Source organism: Meriones unguiculatus, chromosome 8, assembly GCF_030254825.1.
Source record: "Meriones unguiculatus strain TT.TT164.6M chromosome 8, Bangor_MerUng_6.1, whole genome shotgun sequence".
NCBI lineage: Eukaryota > Metazoa > Chordata > Mammalia > Rodentia > Muridae > Meriones > Meriones unguiculatus.
Genome location: NC_083356.1, coordinates 69,414,383 through 69,434,227, shown reverse-complemented (window position 1 = coordinate 69,434,227; position 19,845 = coordinate 69,414,383). Strand labels below are relative to the sequence as shown.

The following is a 19,845-nucleotide window of genomic DNA, read 5'->3' as shown; positions in this document are numbered from 1 at the left end:
GTGTGTGTGCATGCGCACATGTACACACACGGGCACATGCAGGCATGTGAATGAGTGCATGTATATATGTCTGTCTGTGTGTATGTGTTTTGCTGGGGTGAAACTATTTTCTTAGGTATAGTTATCTTCCTTGTGTTGGAGTTTTTCTTCTAGTATCTTCTGTAGGGCTGGATTTGAGAAAAGATATTGTTTAAATTTAGTTTGTCATGGAATATCTTGTTTACCATATCCATCAGTATTGATTGAAAGTAGTGCTGTTTCAGGCACTCTGCATTCCCAACATCATGATTGCTGTCGAACCATGAGCCAGATAAACTCCTCCTCCCTTCAGGTGTGTCTGTTGTGTCTTTTGTCACTGTTTCGAGATCTGACATGAGAAATTGTTACTAAGAAATTCAATCTTTGCCCTGATAAGCCTGAGCATGTGGATCCTAGACCTTAGAAAGTGGAGTGCAGAGGAAATTGGGAAGATTGGGCCTGTGCACTACAGAGATCCTGCAACACCATTCACACAGCTCAGTGCATCATGCAAGAGAATTCAGAAGGTTAGAAGCTGCAGGCAGGAGACCCTGAGCTTCTGAGGTTTAGGATGGGAGTGAGGCTGCTATCTGGACCAGAGCTAGAAGCCACTCATGTCACACCATGGTAAAAATCTAGCTACATTCTGCTGATGTCCTGGCAGTATGAGTGAGGCTGAATTGAACAGTTATGGGCTCACTTGTTCAGTGGAGATTTCAAGACAGCTCAGCATTCAGGCTGCAGCCTGATGAGGACACCAGGCAGGGCTGCTCCAAGCTCCTCCATGTTGCAGGCAATATCAGCTTTCAGGGTGAGTCTAGCCTTGAGTTAATCTATTTCACAGTCACTGCCTTGACCTGAATTACTCCATTTTGAGAAAAATTTCAAGAAAGATTGACTCCACATCTTGTTTGCACACGTTAACCTCCCTCTGCCAGCACAGCTGGAGCCACAATCTGATGAGAGATTTCTTTGTGACAATCAACAATGATACTGAAACGTATCAGACTGTATCAGAAACAGCAGACATGTGAGCTTGTCAGTCAGCCCAGATGGAACCTCTCATCCACAGCTTTGAAGAAGGAGCACCCTAACACTGAGCTGTGCAGCATGATGACTCGCCTGACACTCTTCAAGAGCTTTGTCCAATAACACGGCCACAGTCAAGGGCTCCTGCCTCTGTCCCCAGTGTGGGTTAGATGTCTTATCAACTACAGCAGGGCAATGTAATCCATCCTCCCAAGCATGTCTTTAGTCCTGTGTACTGCCCAAGGCCAATTCTGACCCCTAATATCTAGAACCACCTATATTTTATCTAGGAGCACCACCAAGAGAACCAGGAGTAATCCTCGTCTGTCTTCCTACTCTTCCTGCCCATTTCTCCACTCATCCTCCTCTCAGCAGATCCTCAAAGGATCTGGGGTTACCTGCCCCTAGGCATACAGAGACACAGGGAGTGCTGAAGTCCTTTACAGAAATGTGGGGAGTAAAATAAAATAAAAATTAAAAAAAAAAGAAATGTGTGGAGGAGGAGCAGTATGATGGGCCAAAAAGGGGGCTCATTTCCTGTCCTATAGGAAAGATTCTTCAATGATGGTGCCCTGGGCAGCTTGAAGCCAGGGTCATTTGTGACCAGAAAACAGATCAGGCTAGTGAAGGCTGAAGTAGTAGCAGTGATGCTGGGGTCTCAGGGGCTTCACATCACAGCTTGCACAGTGGGAGAAAGTCAGCGCCCCACAGACATGAAGTATATAGGAGTCATGTGAACAGACAGGAGCTGCAGAGCTGAGGAATCACACAGGTATGCCACAGACAGCTGCAGATCACATGAGAGGAAGCTAATCGGTGAGAAACCACCAGGTGGAGCCACACAGCTGAAATGGCACGCAGACAGGCACTGTGTGTATGAGATTCAGGCAGCCTTATGCATGGCCAGGCTCTACACATGGAAGCCAAATGATGGGACTTTGGAGCGTTGTGAAATGCATAGAGTAGGAAAGTCATACTTGTAAGCGCACAGTGGGATTTCACTGTGTCTGTGCAGGTTCTGAGTAACCTTCTCTTGGTGTCTTGCTCTCCCTGTTGGTCATTCTGTAAACTCAGTCTCTGCAGATCTCTAAAGCAGAAATTTACTAGGAGAATCCCCAGAATCCAAGGTCAACCTGACAGGTCCCAAGGACTCTGGGAACGAAGCCTTTCGCGGCTAAGGCCTTGTGCGGCACTCAGCCACTCTCCTGTAAGAAGAGTTGAACACTGTGCGGCTCAGCCATCAGCTGCCATTCTGTTTCCTCTCCTTTTCAAGGATACAGTTTCCCTCCTTTGCACCTCCAGGGATGATGGCATATCTCTCAGGTGAGTTTGCAAGTCTGATAAACAAACCAGGTTAGCATGATGTCATCTACACGGTGAACACTTTTCACAGAGGGTGAGCAGCGTTAGAGAGCAAGGACCTGGGCCGCCATCCATGATCATGACAAGTAGTGGGGCTGTGCGGATAACCTCTGAACATTACTCTGAAAGTCCACTGCAATCCATTCCAACCCTGAGTCAGCAACTAAGTGGATATTAGAGTAATGTGTTAGCAAGGGCTGATGCAGCATGGAATGATCCCCCAGCCATCTCAGTCACTTCCTCAGGAGGTCAGTGTGGCTACAGCAGCATGGATAGATGGATATGAGCACCCCTTAATAGTTCTCTGTAATTCCCACTCATTCTGCTTCTTTATCCTGGGGTTGTTCCCATGGGGCCTCTGTGTATCTCCATTTCCTTGATAAATTCAGTGAAGCCAGGTCATATTACTTGGCCATGCCTAATGACAAAAGGGTATAGGGTAGCTTGCTACCAGAAGCCCATTTGCTTGGGATCAAAGAGTCCTGAACACCACTGCATGCAGTTCTAGCCACCTGATTTCCATCAGCCATACCTGGCTATTAAAAGGTCCTTGACTGAGAAAATTAGGCTCAGCCCCAGGACTAAAAGGCACAGGGAATATTTAAGGAAGCCAACTTCATTGTTTCTACCTGTAGCCACAGTATCTCCATCTCTGTGGCTGACATTTCTGGGCAGCACAAGAATATATTGAACATGGCTCCCACATTTACCCATGCCCAACCATTTGTCACATTTATAAAGACTATAAATCAGTAATTAAGCATGGGATTTCTAGTCACCCTGCATGGGCCACACCTGAGGACTCTTAGGCATGCCATTAGGGAAGTGTCTGTTGGGTATTCCACTGGTAAGGGCTTCTCCCTCCACAGCCAGCATAATGGCTTTCATCAAAGCCACTACAGCTCTGTCTAGGTCCTACTGTTGCTGCTGAAATGACCTCTTTCTCAACTCTGGTTGACACAGGTCTGCTTGCCTGAGTGTCATTCTCCCTTAACCTCAGTTTTTCCACTGCCATTTTCCTCATGTATTTCCTCCTAATTACCTGACACTTCAGAAGATCCTAAGTTTACCAATCCTGAAGGGCAGGTTAACACAGGTGTGGTTTTTTTTTTTTTTTTTTTTTTTTTTATCTCAGCCAGCAGATGCTGAGGCAAACTGCATCTTGCCAGCATCATGGAATGGAGGAAAGTGCCCAGTTGGGATGCTGGTCACACAGTTCTGAGATGGTAGAGATAATGTTAGTGTGGGTAGGAAGCTGGAATACACAATGACCCAAGGAGCTCTTCCAGGAATCTATTTGCCTCACTGAATACACAGGGCACAGATAAAAATGTTGCTTCACAGAGTTTTTGTTTTTACTGTGACTTGAAAAGAGGGCCAGACTTTTAGTGTTTCCAACTCCTGCACCTGAACATGAGTTTTCTACACACTTGGAAAGTCTTCATGATTTTACGGCACTATACAGTCAGTGATTGAGAGTATGTGGTATGGGCAGAGGGAGACACAGAGCATAGTGGAACACGATAGGGAACAGAAAATGCAGAACCACAGATGTGCAGCCAATTTGTTTGTTTACAAGAGTAAATTAACCCAATGGAAAAAGACAGTCTTTTCCAGAATTTATGCTGAAATAATTGGGCACCCACGTGAGGAAAAAAAAGCACACATGCCTGTCTCATAAAAATGCTCTTTAGATGAGTGTGATTTGGTAAACTTTATCCCAGTACTTAATGAGTGGAGGGTGAAGGATCAGGAGTTCAAACATATCCTTGGCTACATGGTAAGTTCAACATCAGCCTAGATATGAGACTCTGTCACCCCCCCAAAAAAAACAAAACAAAACAAAACAAAACTGAAAACAGGTCTTAAACTTAACTATGGAGTGAAAAAAATCATACAATACCTAGACAATTCCTGGAAGAAAGTCCAGGCAGTCTCACATCAAAAGCACAAGCCATAAGAGCCAACTGATACAATGACACGATTGAAATGAAAAACTCCTGCCCTGGAAAGGATGCGGTCTTCAGGTGATGATATAGCTCAGCTGTTACAACGCTCTCCCAGCATTCAGGAAGCTCAGGGCCCAGTCCCCAGCATTACACTGGCCAGCTGTGGAGGCACACGAGTACAACATCAACACCAGAAGAGTGGAAGCAGGAAGATCAGAAATTCAAGGCCATCCTTGGCTACATAGCCAGTTCAGATCCAGCTTGTGACACACAACAGTCTTCCTCAAAAAGAAAAACAGGAAAAAAAGATGCTTTAAAGAGAATTAAAGGAGAGAGAATTAAAAGACAAGATACCAATGAGAGGAGAACATTGGCAAAGCACATCTCTCATACAAAAAGTTAAGACATGAAACGCACAAAGAGGAGCTCTCCTCACTCAGCAATAAGAATACAAACAACCCAACAGGAAAATGGGCTAAAATTGTAGAGGGATCTCATGAGAAAACATACAGGTAAAAATAAACATGGAAAGGTATTTTACATTAAATGTTATCAGAGGATTGCAAATTAAAACACAGGCCAGCAAGAGGGTTCAGTGGGCACAGGTGCTTACCACTAAGCTGAACAGCAAGAGAACCGATTCCCAAAAGTTATCCTCTGACCTCTACATGTCTGCCACGGTACATTAACTAACTCTCTCTCTCTCTCTCTCTCTCTCTCTCTCTCTCTCTCTCTCTCTCTTCCTCTTTTCCTCCCCCATAACATACACACACACACACACACACACAAACACACACACACACCAATAAATCAAGCAATAGGGCATGCTTGTGTTAAAAGGACAGAACCCTGAACACCTACATCATCAATTCTGGCAGAAAGGGGAGCAACTGAAACCTTGATTTTTGAGAGAGTGGAAAATCCTGCAGCTGGTGATGGAGACACTAGGCAGTATTTGCCAAATGGATCACACTCTTAACAGCCCTCTCCCCAATCCAAACATCTCACTCCAAGGTATGAACTAAGCAGTAAATTTGCAAGGAAATCTCACACAAGTTCTCATGGCTGCAATTATCTCAAACTGGGCCTTCAGTGAGGGAACTGGCAGATTAGACACACTGCCACATGCACACATAGGCTGTGGGTCAACAACCAGAGCAACTGGGTGTGGCCAGAAACGGACACAGCTAGAGATGGAGCAGATGGCTGCTGGGGCTCAGTTCAACCATGAGAAGTCATTATGTCTGCACTGCTGGTTCTCAGGCACAAGCACAGCTTCCTGGTTCTCCCATCCTAGTACAGTCAGGGAGGGGTGAAGAATGAGGGAAGCTGGGGTGTGGGTGATAGTCTTTTCCATAGCACGAATTCAACTTCCTGAGACTCTGTCATTTGCTTTTTTTTTTTTTTTTTTTTTTTTTACTTCTACTGTTTTTTAATATATATTTTGTGGTTCAGTCACATGTAGCTGAGCCTGGCCTTAAGCTCAATAAGAAGCTGAGGGTGACCTTCAACTGCTGACCCTCCTGACTCCCACCTTCAAGGTGCTGTGATTACAGGTGTGTGGTCCTAGATCCAGCTTGAGATCATTCTAAGCATTTTTCTGTGATGTTTAGAAAGTGAGGCAGCGGTGTGTGGGGTGAAGCTGCCATTTTATGGATGTCGCTGGGGCGAGACTCTCCAGTGTGGACCTATGATCAAAGATTGAGGGAAGAAGGTCGGGAGCACAAAAAGCCGGAAGAGGTTTCAGAAACAGGGGAATAGAGTAACTGGGACCCTGGGACGCTGAAGGCACCGTTTGAAGACATTTTAGTTCTTCTCAAAATGGAGCTTGTATGATGTTTGGAGAAAAAGGATAAAGGAAGGCACCTGAGGGGCTTTTAACAGAAAGGATCATTCAGTGTTTTCCATCTTAATACTCAGGTCTCTACCTTACTTCACCTGTTCCCATAAAGACTCCCAAACTCTCAGCTTCCAGCCCCAAATATCCAAACCATGAGTGGGGAGTGAAGACCAAGCAGTGTTGAAAAGAACACAGAGAAGTCCCTAGAAAGCTGTAGGGCTCCTCCAAGGCCGTGAAAGAGGAGCAACTCAAGGAACAACCATGGGCAGAGGGGAAAGAATGGCATGCAGGAGCAAGGGCAGACACAGCACAGCAGGGAAGCCACAGTCCACCATGCAGGCACACATGACACTGGCTTAGAACAGGTTGGTTGAAGTTGAGCTGAGGTGTGCCAAGCTGGAGGATTGGTGAACTGTGTTGCAGGTGGACGCATGGGAACATCAACATGGAATGCTGGAGCATGAAGGTGTCTCATCCCAAACCATGGAAAGGGGACCATGGAAAGGGGCTAGGGCAGAAACCTAACAGGCCCAGGGATCATCAGGAATCAAGATGATGGATGCAGGCATCCTGAAGGTAGGACCAGAGCTCTGCATCTTGCCTGCAGCACAGGGTGGGATGGATTCAGCCTTTGGATATAAACAGAGCAGAGCCCAGAACAACATCCTGGACTCAGCAGGTCCCATAATCAATGAAGAAAGGTAACCAAAAAGACTTAGCAAAGAGAGACAAGCTCCACCACAGGACAGCAAGAGTGGCCACCCATGACAATTCTGCCTAGACTTACCAAAAAAGAGCAGAGGCTGAGCACACACCCAGTCCTCACAAGGACAGCAGCAGCAGAAACCTGCCAAAGATCCTCTGTCCATCCCACTGTCCTCTTCCAGAGACCCCATCACCCCAACAACAGTAAATTGCCCTGAAAGTCCCACCTTCCTTCTATGAAAACCCAAAACAACCCCATGAGAAATGATGTAAGGAAAGAACGTTCCAGATAGAGACACAAATCCAATGTCATTTGTGACCATGAACCATCCCAGTTGGACACAGGGTAGCACTTTAAAAAAAAAAAAAAAAAGCATAGAAACCTCCATCAGGAAACCAGAGAACATTCAAGCAACAAGACCTTCAGGGCTGAGCTGAGTAAATATCCTGGCTGATGTCACTGGCTATGGAAACTGAAAGAGTGGGCCCATTATTTGACTCAAAAGCCTCCAGGAACCTTGCAGACTAGGAGCAAGGTTAGGCACCAGGCTCTGATCTCCTGCCCGGGCTGACCACAGGTCTCTCCCATGAGTAAGGCAGGATTCGTTTCTAATTAGAGAAAACATTGTCCGGGGTTGTTCTTGTGTGAACATTGCTGCCAGGCATGGCCAGAAAAGCATGCTCAAAGCATCAGAATGTTTTACACATGTAGACTTAGCCCTGAGCTAGAGCTAAGCAGACCATGTTTCCCTGTGGTCTGATAGAAACTAAGAGGCAGGGCACCAGGAGTTTGTGGGTGAGGCTGTGACAGGCACCTGAGACACTGCCTGCTCTCCCATAGCGCATACTCTCTCTTCCCCAACTTCTCCTTCAATCTGCTCCCTTGGGCTTGCTGGGGTTTTATGGGGTAGAAATAGCTGGTCCTTAGGTTTCCAGAGTCAGAAGAATGGCAGACACCTAGAAAGTTAGAGACTTCAGACATCAGTGAGCAAATCTCCCTTAACCCCAAGGAGGGACTCCTAAGGTTACCTTCCTTCACCCCTCGCCCATGTCCTCTAGATGCCTTTCTCACTTCCCCACAGTGTGTGACAGCCCCCTTCACCCCACCTTTTCCCCTTCCTCAGAAGCTTTAAGGTTGGCTTCCTTGATTTTTGGCTTGTCTGAACTCTCCTCTCCTCCCACTAATTCCCCCCACACACACACACATTTTTTCTTGATTACCATAATCTCTGAGGTGAAATGACACTCTTGGCATTAAGGAGTGTCTCTGTCTACACCCTGGATCTGATCATTTTGAAGAACCTTCAGAAAATTTCCAGGGTTCAGGAAATTTACTGAGCACAGAAGAGAAAGTAAGACACTGTGCTGTACCTTGCACATCGTTGGACAGTATTTGGACAAAGAGTAAAAATCAACATACCAAGGCAATTCATTTTGCAAAAGAGTGTTCCACCACTCAGACAGGATGCACAAGCACACAAGGCCAGAATTTGCTTGTGTTTGAGGTAACAAGGGTGTGACTGTGCCTTATCCCTAAGGTGCGTTGGTGGGAGCTGGAACTCAACACTCATGCTATTGACTAGTTCACAATTGCTGAGAAACGAAAGGGTGTTATAGGAAGTCAAGTCTCAGGAGTGTTCAGGGCATGTCAGACAGCACAAACATGGGAGTCAATATGTGGGAGGCTAATGGAATATTCGTAACTGGTAGGTTGCCCACCTATGATTGAGGGAAAAAATGCCGGCCCGGTGTGGTAACAGGCAGAGGGGCATGGATGTCTTTGAGTTCCAGCCCATCCTGGTCTAGTAGCAAATTCCAGGACATCGAAAAAGACATAGGGATCCTGTCACAGGAAAACAAATTATAACAATGTAAGAAATGAAAAAACAGCCAAGGGTATAAAGTCTTCAGGACCCCAGAAACCATTTTGGAACAAGATATGTTGGATTTTAACAAAATTAAGAATATCATTGCTAGGTGTGTTGGCTTGCTTATCATTCCAGGAGGATGAGGCAAGAGAACCATGAATTCAAGGCCAGCCTGGCCACAAAGTTAGGCTGAAACCAGCCAGAGTGCTATAGATATTGTATCAATAAAAATAAAACAAGCAACAACACCTTTAAAACAGTAAAATTTGAGGATGGGAACCGAGTCAGACCCCAACACTACACAGGAGAAAAGGGTATTTAAATTTTATAAATTTGATATTGAAATTTTTAGGTATACAGATTTTAGTATGTTTATCCTATATTATATATCTAATATCCACTTATGAGTGAGTATATACCCTGTGTGTCTTTCTCCTTCTGGGATACCTCACTCAGGATGATCTTTGGCAGTTCCCACCATTTCCCTGCAAATTTCATGATTTCCTTGTTTTTTATTGCTGAGTAATATTCCATTATAGAGAGGTACCACAATTTCTGTATCCATTCCTCAGCTGATGGGCATCTGTTTCCAGCTTCTGGCTATTACAAATAAAGCTGCTACAAACATGATTGAGCAAATGTACTTGTTGTATACTTGAGCCTCTTTTGGATATATGCCTAGGAGTGGTATAGCTGGACCTTAAGGAAGCACTATTCCTAATTGTTGGAGAAAGCACCAGATTGATTTCCAGAGTGGTTGTACAAATTTACATTCCCACAAGCAATGGAGGAGGGTTCCCTTTCTCCATATCCTCTTCAGTATGTGTTGTTACTTGAGTTTTTGATCTTAGCCATTTTGATGGGTGTAAGGTGAAATCTCAGGATTGTTTTGATTTTCATTTCCCTGATGACTAAGGATATTGAGCATTTCTTTAAGGGTTTCTTTCCCAGTCAATATTCCTCTATTGAGTATTCTCTATTTAGCTCTGTATCCCATTTTTTAATTGGATTAACTGATTTGTTGCTGTTTCTTGAGTTCTTTATATATTCTGGATATTGGCCCTCTGTCAGATATAGGGTTGGTGAAGATCCTTTCCCAATCTGTAGGCAGTCTTTTGGTTTTGATGAAAGTCTCCTTTGCTTTACAGAATCTTTTCAGTTTCATGAGAACTCTGACTAAGATGTTCAATCCCCATTCAGAAAGGCAAAGATGATGGAATATCAGAAGAAGGGGAAAACAGGGAACAGGACAGGAGCCTACCACAGAGGGCCTCTGAAAGGCTCTACCCTGCAGGGTATCAGAGCAGATGCTGAGACTTATAGCCAACTTTGGGCAGAGTTCAGGGAATCTTATGAAAGAAGGGGGAGATAGTAAGACCTGAAGAGGACAGGAGCTCCACAAGGAGAGCAACAGAACCAAAAAATCTGGGCACAGGGCTCTTTTCTGAGACTAATACTCGAACCAAGGACTATTCGTGGAGATAACCTAGAATCCCTGCACAGATGTAGCCCATGGCAGCTCAGTGTGTAAGTGGGTTCCACAGTAATGGGAACAAGGACTGTCTCTGACATGAACTGATTGGCCTGCTCTTTAATCACCTCCCCCTGAGGGGGAAGCAGATTTTACCAGGACACAGAGGAAGACAATGCAGCCAGTCCTGATGAGACCTGATAGACTAGGATCAGAAGGAAGGGGAGGAGGACCTCCCCTATTTGTGGACTTGGGGAGGGACATGGGTGGAGAAGGAGGAGGGAGGGTGGGATTGGAAGGAGAGGCGGGAGGGAGCTGCAGGGGGGATACAAAGTGAATAAACTTTAATTAATAAAAATAAATAAATAAGGGAAAATACAAAAAAATTTAAATGAAAACTAGAGTACAAAAATAACAAGGTTACGCTACACTCAGCAAGTTCAGTCACTATGTGTCTCTAAAATAGGGTGTGACAAAAATGTACCACCATGGCAGCATGCAAGGGTATGCGAGGGCATCGATGAGCCTCTGATTTCACTGTCAAATACCTCAAAACAAGGGAAAAAAAGTAAATTAAAAAGTATTCCATGTCATCTAGAAATACATTTATTGTCAGGAATGGATCACTAGCTATTCCCAAATAAACAAAAAATGAGCAGCATTGATGGACACAGGGAACTGACCTGCCCTGAGTGGGCTGAACAGGAGCTAGGCACCTCTGTGGCCCACAGGCTGACTCCCTGCCCTCCTGCCTACCTGAGGGCCCTGGCCCTCTGTCAAAGCTCCCAACAGAGGAGGGACAGGACTGAGTGAGGATGCACAGGCCCTCAGGTAACTGGGTGACAGAGTTTTGCCCACGTTCTGAAGTCTGTGTCTACCATATCACTGAATACAAGGAGCTTAGGCACACAGGGGGAGCTGAAGGTGGTTGATACTCCAGGGACAGATGCAAGTGTGTGGTTAGCCAAGTGGCACTGGGCCTGCTGGACTCTGGGGTGGGGTGGAGGGTGACACTTAGCAATGTCTCTCAAATCCTTCCAGTTCCAACCCAGCCTCACGTGCCCTGGCTATAGGCCTGGCCTCTCCAATAGGAACTCAGCTATCAGTTCCTGATTGCCTGATGGTTCTTGGGCACAGCTACATATCTCAGCTTCTTCATGATGGATGGCCAGCCCAACATCTGCTGGTCCCACATGTACTCTGGGGACAGCACTTTTGTAGGCTTATGGTAAAGCAGGTACTTATTCAAATGGCTCTCATCATGCCACACAGCCTCAATGCCATTGGCCTTGTCCTCCACCATAGCCTCATGACAGGCCTTGGTGAGATGGTGCACCTCCACCACTGACCCCCCAAAAAAGGCCCCCATGTAGTAAAAGTCTCCCTCATCCCAGGGGATGTAGGCCTGGGACTTTGGCCGGCGCTCATAGGTAAAAGCCTGCCGGCTGCTATTGTAGAAGCCAAGATGCAGGGTGCCGAAGAGTGCTGAGAGAATCTCCACGCCCACGTGGTCACGGAACTTCATGTCCACATCTGCACAGACCAGGTAATCCACCTCATGCAGAAAGCGCCGCTCTGAGAAGTGGCTGATCATCTCCATCCGATGCATGGACACGTCCTGCCAGCGGCTGTAATTGCGCACAGTTAGCACAACCAGATGCCGTCCTGTCCCCAGGTGCACCTGTGGAACATCACCTGGCCGGTCAGTGAAGACATAGTAGGTGACCTTGTGTCCCACCATGAAGTGCTGCTCTGCCGTCTCCAGGAACAGCTTCAGGAATACCACATACCTGGGAGGGAGGACAAAGAGGTATGAACAAAACTTACCAAGACAGAGGCCCAGGCTGCAGAAACCATGGCTACCTGGAGGCTTGATCCCCCAACTTTACAGTTCTCCTGACCAGTCCACAGTCTGTACCTCACTTCACCCTCCTTTGCAGCAGAAGGATGCAACATCAGCACCCCATCTTAGCAAGGAACATTGAGGTAGAATCCTGGATGCTTTCAGCCAGGGAGCAGGCTGACTCCAGACCTGGAGTTCCAGGCAGATCCCCCGAAGGTCTCTCTTGTCTTGGCGACTCCTCAGCAGGCCACTTGCCCATGGGTCTGTCATCCTCCCTTTGCTAATGACAGCTCCATCCCAAGACACTCCACACCTTGAGCCCTTGCAGTGGCCTGAATAGCGCCTGGGCTCCTAAGGCCACACTTTCTCAACCCCGGGGGAACTAGGTGGCTCCTCAAGGGCCTGGTATCTGTGTGCCCACTTTGGACACTCTCCAGGGCTGTCTCAGGAAAGCAAAGGGTCTCTGTATCCTAGACCTTCCTCCTCAGAGGCTAGAAGGGGCCTGTGGACAGGGGACTCAGTAACTCTCTTAGGTCCCTAAGGGTCATCTCCTGTGAACTCCACAAGAGCAAGAACCAGTCTCAAAGGGTAGGCAGAGAACAGGGGACAGACTCCTTAGGAAGAAGCATAAGCGTAGACCAAAACCCTCAGGTCCAAGTCGAAAAGGCTTATAACCCAGGTTCTGTGTCATCTTCCAGGCCAAGAAGTTTTCACCTGCTTCAAGGGCTGTTCCTCCCTTGATGACCCCCAGGGCCTCGTGCCCCACCATGGTAACAGGTCTCCCTATCACCTGGGAAGTTTGCCAAGCCCAACCCTCTTCAATGTCAGAAACAGGCAAGTGGCTGTGCAAAGGTGACCATGGGGCTCCCAGCTAGTTTCTTCAGGAGCCTTCTTCCCACAAAGCACCTACCCTACCTGGCAGGGCTCTTGCTCATGTACCAGCAGCACCCAGACAACTAGTGTTTGTGTCTTGTTACTGTGCAGTCCTTTGTCCCTGGGGGAGGGGGGCAGGCATTCTCAAGGTACCTAAGAGCCCTCCAGCTGAACCCCAAACCTCTCTCAAGTCTGATTGGTGCAAAGGCTTCAGAGCTGTCCTTGGACCTCACCTAGCACTGCAGGGAAGTACAAAGCCCTTCTCAAATGCAGACACCACAAATGGTGTCTCTTATTCCCCCACAGGCCCCATTTCTTGTCTGTGAGGTAAGCCAGCCTGATGCAGATTCTCAGGGCTCACCCTGAGATTAAGTCAGAAGTTGAGTGTTTCACCCAACCCCTGCTGTCTACCTTGTCCTGAATCTGAGGACACCTCAGTGGCCTCAGCTCTGCTGGCATCCTGTTCCTTGCTGCCAGCCCTGGGAATGAGAGACCCACCTGACCTGTATGCTGAGGGTTGCAAATGACACCTCACTGAGAGCACAAAGGACGCTGGCCTGGGGCTTTGGGAGGAGGCAGAGCTGGTTCATTCACCTGTGAGCCCACCAGAGCTCAGGAAGGTGCCACAAGCCCCACCCCCACTGCATCCTAAACACAGCCATGGAGCTTGTTATGCCTACACCTCCACCTTGACCCTTGTGCGTGCACATGTGTGTGTATGTGTGCAGATTGTATGTGTTCATATCTATGTGCCTGTGTGCATGTGTGAAGGCCAGAAGTTGGCTGTGGGTGTCTTCTTCTGTTATTCACCTTTTAGTTCTTCAGACAGGGCTCTTCATTGACTCTGAAGCTCACTGTTTTGCTAGCCTGTCCAACAAGCTGCCTGGATCCACTCATTTCTCTCCTCTACCTGATTTGACTACAGTCAAATGCCACCATGCCCAGATGGATGGTAGCGATCACACTCAGATCTTCATGCCTGGAAGCAAGTGCTTTACCCACTAGCCATCGCTCCAGCCCCACTGCTTACTTTTTGATGGCAAACACAGTCAGTCCAATCGTGGTATTCTGAAGCCTGAACTGCTCATTCAGTATGTCGATATTGAAGGTTCCCTCCCAGATGATGGGAGCCAGCCAAGGAGTCAGGACGAGAACGTCTTTCCTACTGCATGGAGAGAGAGCCAGGGGCGACATGTGACCAAAGGTCCTGCAAGGAGCCCTTCTCAGATTCCACACCCGCAGCTTCCCTCAGGGATGATCACGAGGGCCTGGGCCAATCAGAAGCAGCTCTCATTGACTACACCCCAGCCATAAAAGCAATTGAGTTTATTACCACCACAACCACCATGTCCCAAATCCATAGTGACAGGAACAGGAGACAAGGAGTGGAAGCCCAAGTGAGAAAGGAGACAGAGAAGATGCTCTGGGGCTCCAGTTCTGAAATCAGACAGCCCTAAGAATGTGAAAGGTTAGGTAAATTGAGGCCAATGAGAATTATTCAGGTCTTTGTGTTTCTCTGAGTTTAGTTCTTCCCAGTGTTGGAGACTGACATGGAGTCTCAGGTGCTGCTCACTCTTCCCCCAGGGCAATAGTTTGGTGCCTTTCAAGCCTTTAGGACTCTTGCACTGCCCAGGAGGTGACCTAATCTACTCACCTGGGTATTAGCGCCTTTGTGTGGGGATAGGTCATCCTGGAAAAGAAAACACCAGAACTCAAGTTGACAGGACGGTCATTGGGATGCATGTCACTGACAGCTATGCACCAGATAGACAGACCTGCATGAGGAGTGGCAACCAAGCCACCCTGCCTGCCCATGATCCTGGGATCAAAGGCTGAACCTAACCAGGAAGTGTTAGATCTATTAATTAAAGATGAAGCTGGCAACCCATCTTCTATGAAAGAGATTTATTAGGTGGATATGAAGGGAAGGGGGAAGGGAGAGCAGGACATGGTGGGGAAAAAGAGGAGGATTCCTGAGAGAGAGAGAGAGAGAGAGAGAGAGAGAGAGAGAGAGAGAAGACTAAGAGAGAAGAGTAAGAGAGCGACCACGTGTCGGGTTGTCCCTTTAAGGGGCAAGGTAACCTCAAGGTGTGGCCACCTGGCAGATGACACATGATGACATCATAAGTTGCTAGGTAACCCAGAAGCAGGTTTTGTTCCAAAATACTAACAGGAAGATCACAATCTTATTTGACATAAGGAAGGGTGAGGACATCATGATACCTCTCCCCATACTTCAGGCTGGGAGATCTAAAAACTGTGTTAATTCACAAGCTGAATGAGACTGAACATGTCTCAGAACCATCCCTCCTGGGCCAGCATCCTGCCTTGGTCCTCTCCTGGCTGGTGGCACATAGAATCTTGGCTTTCCTGCTTGGTCAGAGTCCAGTCCTAACATCAGTGTCAAGTGCTTCCCACCATAATGCCTGGAGCAGTGTGCAGCCGTGGGCTGTCCACACAAAGGATGTCAAGCTGCACGGGACAAGAGCTGCTTCGGCTAGTACGTGGCATGCCCTGTGAGGATGTGGAAAGCAGACAGTGGGCTGGAATGATGTTCAGCAGTAGTAGCAATGGCTACTCCTGCAGAACAACTGGATTCAGTTCCCAGCACCCAAGTGGAGATACACAACAGTCTATAACCCCCATTCCAGGGGACCTGAGGGCCTTTTATGGCCTCTTTGCCTCAGAGGAACACTGCAGAAGAAGCAAGGTGGGTAACAGGTCCCCCAGTATGAGTCAGGGCTTAATGGACAGTTTCTATAATGGGATATTCTGGATATAGATGGTGGAGATGGCTACACCACAGCATGGCTGTGCTTACCACACTGAACTGTGGCAATTGTGAGCATGGTAAACTCCTGTGCTGTGCTTGTTGTCCTGGGAATGGTGGTACACACACATAAACTCAGCTCTGTACCAGATGCCAGCATGGCTCTTCAAAGGCCAGGTGACATGCACTTAGTCAAAACAAAGTGTAGGGTTGTGTGCTCCACTTCAGGAAAGAACAGAGCAAAGGCCCATGCTACACACAGACACACACACACACACACACACACACACACACAGCCCTCCATCCACACCACACAGCCCAGAGCTGAAGAACACCATGTGAAGTCCAGATACCTTGACAGGGTTACAATTTCCCGGACATCCAGCTCTCTAACAGCCACACTGCAGAAAGAGAACACAAGAGACAGGTTTATACCAGGAGGGTTTAGGGTTCAGTCCCACAGAGCTGGGTGGAAGGGCAGAGTGTGCCTGAGGGTACAGTAGTCTATTACTATTATAGACCAACACCATGGTGATCACCCCATGGAAATCACCCCATGGAATTATGCCTACAGCACCAAAGTCAAACACTGCCATGCCATAGACGCAAGGGTCAGAGACTACAGTCAAGGTTCACGGCTCCACACTCCCCAGCCACTCCTGAGTGGATCCTGAGCAGAAGAGGAGTTCTAGCACACAACACATTCTCCTACCAAGATGTGGAGTCTATTCCTGTCCCAGAGGAGACAAACTAAGGCAGAAATGGTGCTAGATGACCTCAACCCCAGCATCTGGGTGCCCAAGGTAAGATGTAATAGGTCAGTGGTCTAGAACCTTCCAGCCTGGCTCAGGAGAAATCCAGTCACACATGGAGGCCCAGGGACTCAACCACTGGAAATATAAGAGAGCCACCAGGGTCTGTACACCCCCCTCCCCCCGTGACTCTGGCAGTCGTCAAAGTTGTGTCTCCCTCCCAGCATAAGTGAGCATGCAGCAGAGTGCTCTGAAGCAGTGGAAAACTGACACAAGAGGGAGATGGTGAGAACCAAAAGAGAGTGAGAGGCCATGTAATCTAGTGGGAAGCACAGACAACTTTCAGGGCCAGAGCCCCAAATCAATGTTCAGTAACAGAGTGGCAGGCTGCTGGAGGGGTTCACACATCACACACTCAATATGACACACACACACACACACACACACACTTCAATGCCCACTCACCTAGTCACTGCTCCTGGGTCTCTCAGTTCCTGGCTTCTGTGGCTCAGGTACCCATAGCTGTAGGAAAGACAGGCATAGTGGCAGCTGCTCAGGACAAAGACATGAGACTCTCTCTGTCCTCTTCAAATGCACTACAGACATACCCACCACAGTAAGCACAGAAAGTCCCAGTAAAGATGCTGGTCCAAATGACAGGACTAAGCATGCTCACCCCACTGGAAGAGAAGGTGGCTGTTAGGCCCAAGGTGGGGGGACCCTAGGGGACCCTAACTTCTCAAGGAGGATGAAGAGAACTCAGGAGACCAATCATCGATGCAAAATTGCAAGAAGTTTATTTTAACCATTGCACAATGGGGTCACCCCTGCTGGTCAGCAAGGAGTGGCACTGGGAGACAAAGGCCTTAGGTTTTTAAAGGACAAAGTGCAGGAATTTTCAGGGGTTGCAGTCTTGGCAATTCAGGATTGGATGAGGTATTTAACTTTCAAAATAATTGGTTGGTTCTGGGCACCCTTAGGTCTGGTCAGCCCTGTTCTGAATATCTGGGGAATATCTGAACTTCAAATCAGTTTGGAATTTCCTGCCATATGAGATATACTCACAGTTAAAGGTGGGAGAGTGATTAACTCATCCTGTGTCTGTTCTGAGGAGTAGGGGCTACAGGCTTTGGGTCAAAGGTCAGGAGCTATTCAGGAGAAGGATTGGGGCCATTTGGCCCAGTTTCCTAACAAAGTTTATCTCACAGGCGATTTGCTCTCCACTTAGTAGAGATCTCTTCTTGTTTTTTTACTTATCTCTGCTCACAGATGGCCAATGTCAGGAAATCTTACATTCCTCTGCTCTCTGGAGAAGCACTAAGAGGCTTTAATTAACATGGGCCGAAAACTTGAAAATATAAGTTATAAGGCAATTAAAAGAAACATAGGTTACAAAGTTAGTCTGATTCTTTCTGTGGCCAAGAAGGGCTCTGAAAACAAGGCCCTCCTCTGGACACCTGCAGCACCTGTGGACAGCCCCTACTCTGTGCCAGGTCCTATAAGCCAAGGCCACATCAGGACCTATTTCCTGTATGTCTACAGAAGCCCCACTAGACATGGCAGTGTCTCTGCTCTGTGGGGGTTCACAGACCATCCACACAGAGAAAGGGCTGAACTCCAGGCTCCAGGCCTGACTTCCTCTCCTTCCCCAAGCCCACCCTCACAGCTAGAGCCAAATGACTGGGCATCCAGCCCCAGATCCCTTCTGTGGAATCAGAGGCTTCACTATGTGGACAAGCCAAAGCTGGACATGCCACTGTGGGTGCCGAGAAAAGAGCACCCTCATTAATACACAGCTCAGGGTCCCCATCAGGGTCACAAATGTTGCTCATGAGCCTGTATTCTTACCTAAAGAAGACTAAGACAAGCACTAGGAGGGGAACGATTCCAAGGTGAGTCGAGTAGCAATTTGGTCTTCCTGAAAAACAGCAGCACAGGATCCAGTTACTCTGTCCTTCTCAGGCCTGATGCCCCTCCAGGCCTCTCCTGAGAGTCAGAGGTCATCCTGTGCCCTGCAGCCACCACTGCATCTCAGCCAGCCCCAATCCTGGCTGGAGCTCCAGCCCCACTGTGCACTCAGAGGGGAGAGAAGGTTGTTCCCTTCCAGCTCATGACTCCAGTGGCTCCCTAGGCCCTCAGGGTCTCCTTGGGTGCCCATGTCCTCAGGTCACTGAGCACTCCCTCCCATGGTAAACTGAAATAACCAAAATGAGTACCTTGGGCTCTCTGCTGACTCCATCTCAGGAGGCTAGGTCCAGCTTCCCCCCAGCCCCTGTACGCGTATCTCCACAGGGACAGCAACTGGTCTTTTCTAGTGAATTTCTTTCATGCTGGGATTGAAACCCAGGGCTGATGTGTCAAGCTCTGAGCAAAGAGCAGAATCGAAAAACAAGCATGCACCCACTTTCCACAATCTCTGGTTGGTCAGTTCTCCTGGAGCCAGCACTTTCTAAGAAGCCATTCCACACAGCAGCCATGCCCAACCAGCTCACCAGCCACCACTGCATCTAAACTCCAGGTTTACTTTTTCTGGTGGGAGCCCTCTCTACCTCCAGCACACCCCACCAGCTTCTAGCCCTGGGTCTCCCTGCAGTGGCTCTTCTCAGGGCATACTACTTCCCAGACTCCCACACACCAGGCCTCTCACTTACATGGAGACTCGTGTCTCCAGGCCTACCTCCTATTCCTGCTCACTGTGACAGGCACACTTCCTGGAACCTGGCTTCCTGATACCATCAGTGTTCAACAAACTTCACTGGGGACGAACAGATATGAAACAATGTGGGTAGCCTAAGAACAGACACTAGTTTGTCAAGTTCCTCAAAAACCATAAACATTTTAATCTTCAAGACATTTGTCTCAGGTACAGGTGTGGACCAGGCCCTGAACTGGTGTCTCAAGGGTGTGAACACCCACTGAAAAGACCCAGTCCTCTGAGGGTCCCAGAACTAGGCTAATGAATAGTCTCTGACCTGAGGGCAGGAAGAATTAAGGAATTGGTTTGCTCCTTACCTTGACTGGAGAATCTGTCTCAGATACCAAAATTATCAAACTTTACACACTGTATGTTTTACTACATAATAAGTGTGGACATTCATTAGAAGGAAAAGGACATCCCAAGAAATAATTCCCAGTGACAGGAGCAGAGACGGCAGTTGTACCACCCCAACTCTATTCACCCCATCTGCTGTCTCTCTCCAAACCTCTCTCCCACAGCCAAAAGAGAGCAACTCACCTCTTCACACTGAGAGGTCAGTGAGCCTAAACACAGTATGGCTGAACAAACACTAACACTGAGTGCTGGAGTGAGTGTTGGAATGCCCTGCTCTGAGTGATTCCATACGGTAGAAATCTGTTTTCTTCAC

General features: G+C 47.8%; 1 protein-coding gene across 1 annotated transcript; it reads right to left on the bottom strand.

Annotated features, from left to right (window-relative positions):
* Window positions 1–11,025: 11,025 nt before the first annotated feature.
* Window positions 11,026–18,957, bottom strand: LOC132655966 (histo-blood group ABO system transferase 1-like). The gene is made up of 7 exons (XM_060390519.1): window positions 18,885–18,957; window positions 18,329–18,398; window positions 16,946–17,002; window positions 16,082–16,129; window positions 14,613–14,648; window positions 13,989–14,123; window positions 11,026–12,032 (listed from the first exon to the last, which is right to left on the bottom strand). The coding sequence occupies exons 1-7, from the start codon at window positions 18,955–18,957 to the stop codon at window positions 11,345–11,347; spliced, it is 1,107 nt and encodes a 368-aa protein (XP_060246502.1). The 3' UTR covers window positions 11,026–11,344.
* Window positions 18,958–19,845: the final 888 nt, after the last annotated feature.